The sequence below is a fragment of the Musa acuminata genome, chromosome BXJ3-4 (assembly GCF_036884655.1).
Source record: "Musa acuminata AAA Group cultivar baxijiao chromosome BXJ3-4, Cavendish_Baxijiao_AAA, whole genome shotgun sequence".
NCBI classification, from domain to species: Eukaryota; Viridiplantae; Streptophyta; class Magnoliopsida; order Zingiberales; family Musaceae; genus Musa; species Musa acuminata.
In genome coordinates, this window is record NC_088352.1 from 40,894,837 (window position 1) to 40,902,142 (window position 7,306).

The 7,306-nt window shown below is 38.6% G+C and overlaps 2 protein-coding genes across 2 annotated transcripts; one reads left to right on the plus strand and one right to left on the minus strand.

Moving 5' to 3' along the window:
- Nucleotides 1-310: 310 nt before the first annotated feature.
- On the plus strand, nt 311-1,148 carry LOC135636435 (protein IQ-DOMAIN 19-like). The gene is made up of 2 exons (XM_065148124.1): nt 311-568; nt 636-1,148. The coding sequence occupies exons 1-2, from the start codon at nt 311-313 to the stop codon at nt 1,146-1,148; spliced, it is 771 nt and encodes a 256-aa protein (XP_065004196.1).
- Nucleotides 1,149-1,935: 787 nt separating this feature from the next.
- Nucleotides 1,936-7,306, minus strand: LOC103983110 (uncharacterized). The gene is made up of 8 exons (XM_009400278.3): nt 7,055-7,306; nt 5,181-5,274; nt 5,047-5,097; nt 4,491-4,664; nt 3,440-3,619; nt 3,212-3,331; nt 2,778-2,911; nt 1,936-2,210 (listed from the first exon to the last, which is right to left on the minus strand). Exons 1-8 carry the CDS (start codon nt 7,204-7,206, stop codon nt 2,111-2,113), a joined length of 1,005 nt encoding a protein of 334 aa, XP_009398553.2. The 5' UTR covers nt 7,207-7,306; the 3' UTR covers nt 1,936-2,110.

The following is a 7,306-nucleotide window of genomic DNA, read 5'->3' on the forward strand; positions in this document are numbered from 1 at the left end:
TTAACTTCTTGCTGTCTGAACCGATCCATAAATTGCTTTGCAGAAGAGGTATAAAGAAGCCTCAAAACTACCACATTTTGTCTGTCTGAGAAGCAATCTAAATGATAAGAATTGCAGTGCTGGGTGGAGGCTTTTTTGGATCCTGTGCCAAAAGCTGGCACTGCTGCTTGGTACAGGAGTTGGATACAGTCCATGGTGAATCCATGCATGTAGTTAATGATGGAGTTTGATCAGCAGTGGAGTCAATTGGATGGAGGAAGAAGGTGAGTGCCAGTTCATATGCCAACCATGAACAAGTTGTAGTGGTGCAATGGAGAAGGCAGGCAAATGGCTGAGAAGCCTTCTTACAGGCAACAAGGAGAAGGAGAAGGAGAGAAATGGCAGCAAGCCGACCACATCGTTGACGGTGGCAGTCCTAAAGGGTAAGAGAAGATGGAGTTTCCGCAGGCCCACAGCTACATCCAAAGACTCGCAATCTCCGGAGGTCGACAAGAGACTGCACGCCATGGTGATGAAGATTGAGGATAATGCAGCGATGAAGATCCAGGCTGCTTTCCGGTCTTACCTGGTGTGATCTCAACTCCAATAGTTTCACCCTCCCATGATACTGAGCGACTGTAATTGATCTTGTGCAGGCAAGGAAAGCTCTCTGTGCTTTGAAGGGTCTGGTGAAGCTGCAGGCCATGGTGAGAGGGCAAATGGTGAGGCAGCAGGCGGCCACCACTCTCCGTTGCATGCAGGCGTTGATCACAGCTCAAGCCGGAGTCCGAGCACAAAGAACTCGGATGCTCGAGGAAGCCCAGGGCACCTCGCAGAGCGCGAAGGCGGTGGAGATGGATCTTGGAGAAGGATGCAGCAGTTGGAGGAGCAGGCGCAGCTGCTCGGCCTTTGCATGTGTTCGTGCTCGTGGATCACTCGCGGACGTGAGCCCGAGAACTTGCAGCGGCCGCTTCGAGGAGTTCTCCTTCACGACGGCAGGGAGCAGCCCTCGGTGGTCGTCGGCCTGCTCCATGCATCATACGCCGATGTCTTCCTTCGGCGCTTCACGTGACTGCGCCTTCCCGAACTACATGGCCAACACGGAGTCTCGAGGGCGAAGGCTCGGTGGCAGAGCGCACCGAAGCAGCGGGCGGATATGGTTGAGATGAAGGCGAGCAGGAAGCGGGCGTCCGTGGAAGGGAGAAAGACGGCGAGGAGTGCTCGCATTCTGCGACCTGCGACCTGATCCTATCTCTGTCCACGGCGGATCAAGATTGATAGATCCGACATCTGCCGCCCATACACAATTAGCAAGTGAAGGCCATGTTGTCTCTCTCAGGAAGCAAATTTGGGAAAGCATCTAACTGATGCATAAGCATTAATAATTGAATATGGAAGTACGAATCATGAAAATACTATAGTGTAAATGGACCCAAAAAATCTTTCTTTTTTGAATTTTTGCCAGAGATGACCTATTTTCCTCCTATTTGTATCTAAGAAAGAAATAGTAAGACTTCTATTTTTCCAATAAAAATAAAGATGGTATTACACAAATAAACTAAAAACCCAATAAAAATTAAATCATATAAAAAATAAAATTTCAGATAGGCATGATTAGGAATAACAAAATAAGAAAAATATTATACCAATTATAGGATTTTTAAATAGATTTACAATATAAAAAACTTCCAGTGTCTATTAAAAATACTTTAACTGAGAGTTTAATGATTCTATTCAAAAATATTTTAACTGAAGAATTAGAGCAGTTCAACTCTATAGCATGATCAAGTGAGTACTATTCTAATTGTCTTGTCAGAAGATATTTAAGAAATTATAGTAAACAGAGGACGTCCTTTAAAAAATCTGAAAAAAATATAACATGTCTAAGAAAAAGCTCAAAAGATTTTTTTTTTCAAGAATTCCTACAAAATTATACATGTATAAGCCATAAACATCTCAAACAAACAAACAAAGACTTTCTTAAAAATGCTTGGCAAACAAAATTGCCAAATAGCATCTACAAAAAGCTCAAGTTCCTCTCATGGTGCTCACACACCCAAACTATGATAAAGCTTGTGATACACAGGCCACATAAATAAACATGTGGAAGACAAGACCACAGGGATCAGAATCAGATTTCAAGGTGAATATTTTTGTCTGACATCAAAAAGGACTCTTTGAAAAGACGAGGAAGCACTTCGTGTGCACTGATATCCAATGCCTCTGGGTTCCTGAAACAAGATGGCCAACGTTTGTGAGACCCCAATTTGATTCAAAATACTCAGATAAATAAATGAGTACATATCAAAAACTTTAAACTTAGTAAAATCACGCTATCAAGGATCGGTGTCGCATTTGTGAATAGAAATAGCTTCCAATATATTCTAGCAGGTTGCAATACAATTGGAGCGTAAATGTGCAATCTGCAATCATCATGCCCTTTTGATATTGCTACTCACCCAAAAAACGAATTTTTTTTAATTAATCAAAGCCATGTCAAGAAGATATAAGCACAGAAGCAAGTGGATGGTTTCAGAAATGCAACTGTTTATAACACTTCCAGTAAGGAAACTACAAGGAAATGAGTATACAACTTAGTCATAGTGGTATTTCAGTAGATGCAAATATCGAGCTTACTAGAAGTTAGTTTCCTGCCAACAAAAGCTATACAAAACAAATATTGACTTTTAAAAGTTAAAACCAACAAAACAGCATGCACATTGTCACCCAGAATGTGATACATGTTTTGCTATACCTCACCAGGAAACCAAGGGAGCTAGGAATAGAAATCGAATTACCTGCACAAAATCCGGCCTTTCTCCGTGGAGCTAGGAATGAACCATAATTTACGCAATAAAGGCGACTCAAATTGCACAAAGAAGCCATTACTCTGGCCAAGCTTCCACTTTCTTGAACCTTGCCCTTTCCACACCTACAAGATATTTGCATAACTGTGAGATCCATAACAGTCAAAACTGTTCTTGCACATCCACTATTATAGTACCAATCTACGAGCTACAAAAGTACTTTGAATTCCTACAACACTTTTAACATATATAGTGTGCTTTCCTAGAACGACCCATATCAGAAGGGGAAAACAAAGAACAGTTTACTTCTGTAATAAAATGACATTATCAAAATACCAACATCAAGACAACAAGAAAAAACTTAAATATACTCAGATGAATCAAAGGACTAGGCAAATAAACATAAAATGTAATCTATAGCTTACCTGTGGATAGGCCATAATGCTCTTTGGTGCAACCAAGCAAGCAGCCCTGGAAAATGAGTCCTCTGCATACTGCCTTAAAAATGAGAAACAGTTGCTGTGTGTATGGGGAGATTCAAATGCCTGGCATAGGAAAATAAATCAGAAAGATCAACATCATGAAATATGAGCTCGTATTTGATCGAATGTAGAGTACACAAATACTATATTAACCAGGCTGTTCTCGATTACCTTGTCTATATTGACAACTGGAGCATACTTATCAGTCTGAGTCTTCTGCTTATCAAGAAGGAAATTAACCCTAGGATCAACCTGACCAGTCTCATGCCATGCTTTTATAGCTGAATCCATTACATCAGCAAGGAAAGAAAAGATATCTTGCCATACTTCCTCAGCTCCAAATTTTGAAGACTACAAGCAGTCATGCCAGTTTAATTTTAGTATCAACAAGAGAGGAGCAGGATCATCCAAAATTTCACCCACTAATTGTTAAAGAGGAAAAAGGATGTCTAATAGAAAAAATCAGATTAAAGAGAGAGCAAAAAAAAGGACATAAGTATACATGGGTGCCTCCTTAGAAAACTTTAGACCATTCCTTGACCCTCTAAGTAATCACATGGTGAAAAGATATCCACATCATTTTAGTTACAACCTCACCCTGTATGCATATCACTTCTAATTGTCAATTAAATGGTTATTGGTATGACATGTAACTGAACGACCCTCTTTCAGAGAATTTCCTCAATGGCTAATCTAACAAGCCTCTAAATTAAGCTAAAAGCCAAATCGGTTCCTAGATAACCCATTCAACAACTAAAGTTACAAAAGAACAAACTCCTAAATCATCCATCATAACTGTTTGAAGTGAAAAGAGTGTTAGGTACAGACCTTAAAAGAAAAAAAATGTACCCAGTGGTGCATAAGGCTCCCGTCAATGTTAGGTACAAACCTACAAACTAATATTGCTACTTCTAACCTCAAGCAGGGAATAAATCAGTAAATGATATACAGAAAAAGAATTAATTAAGTTAATATGACAAACATTTTCTTTGAGGTTTCAACAAGTAACAATATGACTTTAAATTACAAATCAACCAGTACAGAAGCTTCCACTTCAGGCAGAGCAAAAATTTACATCCTGAATTTATTGATAGAGACAATTCTCAAGTTGCAAATAGAGTGCAATAAATCAAACTTAGTTGAAAATACCCATATCTAATATGCCTTCACCATTATTGGTTGGTCAAATAAAGTAAGATAAGTCTAAGTATCATGAACTCACAAATTCAGGTTTCAAGGGATCCAAAAAATTTCTCATGTCGAAGCTAGAACGGATATTTTCTACTTCCAGAGCTCGCTTCTTTTCTCTGGCTAATTGTGTGATTCTCTTTATTTTCTTTGATACCTCAGAGCTCTGTGGATTGTATTGCAAAGCCACTTGGAATGCAGATATTGCCTGCAAGATGCAAAATAGTGGATATCAATACAGAAGGATAATGTTTCAGATCAGTGGCAGCAGAAAGTAAGATCAAAGGAAATGCCTAAGGGTGCTCTGTGCATACTCGACTAATTGGCAAAGGAGGTATTCAAGCCGGTTATCTAGTTTATTAGCAAACTTATGTGTAATGATACATAATATATACCAACAAGTTTTCCTAAAATATATCTACTGCTGCAGATAATTGGTCCAGAAATTTGCAACAACCAAAGGATAGCAAATCATCTGCTCAGCTTAAAAGCAAGGCAAAAGCTTCAATGACATATTCAAGACTGCTTTGTTCATATCTTGATGTGTCCTATCAATTATGAAAATACTTTTTTAAGTTTATTGTACTTACATCATCATAGCGTTCCATTGCTTCCAAAATGCATCCTTTCCTGAAATAACCCTAAAAGGGGATCAAATGACAGTTAACTTTACCTACAAACAGAGAGATATTCTACAAGTGAACAATCAACGTAGATGAACAACCTTCTCCCACTGGGGGTTTAGAGAAATCGTTGTCTCAGCATCAGCAAGTGCTTTATTGAGTTTAACCAAATGGAGAAATGCAGCAGCACGGTTACTGCATGATAACAATATCAGGTGTAAAAGAAATAGAAACACTAAATTGTAGATAACACAAAAAATTCAATAAACTAAATCAAAATATTGCCTTGTTAGGATCCTAATTAAGGATTAGTAACATCTGATAGAAGTATGTTAATATTCTATAGGACTCTATAATCAACAATTTATCATTTTTAATGCCCCTTGCATTTGAAAAGATACACTTCACATTATCAATCCAACAATAATAAATGATTAATTTATCCTGTTATGGTTGCTGCATCGATTGCCTATAATTGTTCAATGTTGTTGCCAAATGCAGGAACCAATATCATAGTCTAAACTCTAAAGAAGCATCATCCCATAGTAACTCTGTTACATTTCAACTTAATCAGCCTTGCCCAGTCAAAGCAGCCAGCAACCAGATAGCAGCATTTCAAATTATTTTTGGAGATAATCATTATTCTAGAAATAGCAAACAGAGAATACTTCGCTTAACCTGTACCTAGACTGAGCAACTTGAAATCCTTCATCTGCATATAGCCCAAGTTGAACCATTGATTTAAGTCATGATAACGCAATTGTACGTTATATAATTTGCATTATCATAAAAAGAACAAACAAGTTGAAACAAGGGATTCTCGTAATTTAATGAGAAGAAAAGAACTCTCAAGCTATCAAATAGAGAACTATATATCAACTATTTTTTTTATTACATGAAGAAAAGAAATAACATCCTAGTATGAATTATTGGTTTTAAAATCCATTCAAGAGATGTCTAAAATTTTCAAGATATGAATCCTAATATTGGAATAATATGCCAAATCCAAAATATACACATATTGGGATTCGTCAGCCCAGTAAAATCCACAAAAGATACACTTAAAGTTTTTAGGCATCATTTGTAAGCAATCACAAAATATTAGAGGAATAAAAAAAATTTATCATATTACTATTTCGTGTTGGTGAAAATACTTGGTTAGCCATGTCATTTCCTAATCGAACAACAGAGCCATGTGAAAGGGTTTCTCAATTTCTAGAGCTGAGGACTTTGAGAGCAACATAAACAAATGGTAGTACAGAACCCTTCAAGAATATAATATTCAATTGCTGGTGAATGAGTAGATAAATGTCGAAGCACAATGTTGACAAGCCAATCCATGGGAATGAAATTAGCCAAGCACATTGAAGTCCCAAACCAACCAGTCATAATTCGTTTGATCTAGAACTTTTACAGTGGCTTTCTTGCATTCACTTTGATCCTACTTGCATTAAGTACAAATTGTGCTTTTCCACAGGCCGCATGCTCTACCAGGTATCCTCAACGCATCTTGAGAACAATATAGACTCTTTTTTCTTTTTCTTGGATAATGCTGACAGCACTTCCTAAACCCCAGCAAACAGCCTAGCATCACCCAGCTGACAAATATTTCTCTACAGTTGCATCGATCTAGTACAGCCAACGACATCAAATACTAGAGAGGATTTAACGGCCTTCCAGTTTTACCCACAAGAATATGTACCTAATAAGCTACCAGGAATTGGCAAAAAAAAGGATTAGGCCTTTCTGCGTGTCCGCTGCCAATGTCCAAATTTTAGTCTACCGTCCAATCTAACAAAGCTTCGCCGCTACAGAAAGAGAACAATATTCACACAAAAAGAGCCATCTTTGCTAAATGTATCACATCCAGAATCTAGAAAGTTAAACTCTTCCAAGATTTCTTCTTTCTCATCGTACATCATTAAAAAAAAAAACATCCACTAAGACCCAACCAACGAAAGATTCGATGTCGAACCTGTAAAGGGTGGGATTGCTGGGTTCCAGCTTGATGGCTTGTGTGTAGAGCGCAGCGGCCTTCAGGTAGTTCCCGGCTTTGAAGAACTCATTCCCCTGGTCCTTCAAAGTGGCTCCCCCTCCCGACGACGGACCGCCACCGGCTTCGGCCATCGGTCTCCTTCGAGCTACTTAGGGTTAGGGTTCCAGTCTCGCCCTGCTTTCGACTCCCTGCTCGAAATACCGATGGCGCAAATTAAAGCAAATAATGAAG

Excerpts from the sequence above, each read along its gene's own strand:
- LOC135636435 (XM_065148124.1), top strand. The coding sequence starts at position 311 with ATGGAGAAGGCAGGCAAATGGCTGAGAAGCCTTCTTACAGGCAACAAG. Across the intron at positions 569-635 it reads CTGCTTTCCGGTCTTACCTG|GCAAGGAAAGCTCTCTGTGC; the intron begins GTGTGATCTCAA and ends GATCTTGTGCAG.
- LOC103983110 (XM_009400278.3), bottom strand. The coding sequence starts at position 7,206 with ATGGCCGAAGCCGGTGGCGGTCCGTCGTCGGGAGGGGGAGCCACTTTG. Across the intron at positions 5,098-5,180 it reads TAAACCCCCAGTGGGAGAAG|GGTTATTTCAGGAAAGGATG; the intron begins GTTGTTCATCTA and ends ATCCCCTTTTAG. Across the intron at positions 2,211-2,777 it reads AAAGGCCGGATTTTGTGCAG|GAACCCAGAGGCATTGGATA; the intron begins GTAATTCGATTT and ends ATCTTGTTTCAG.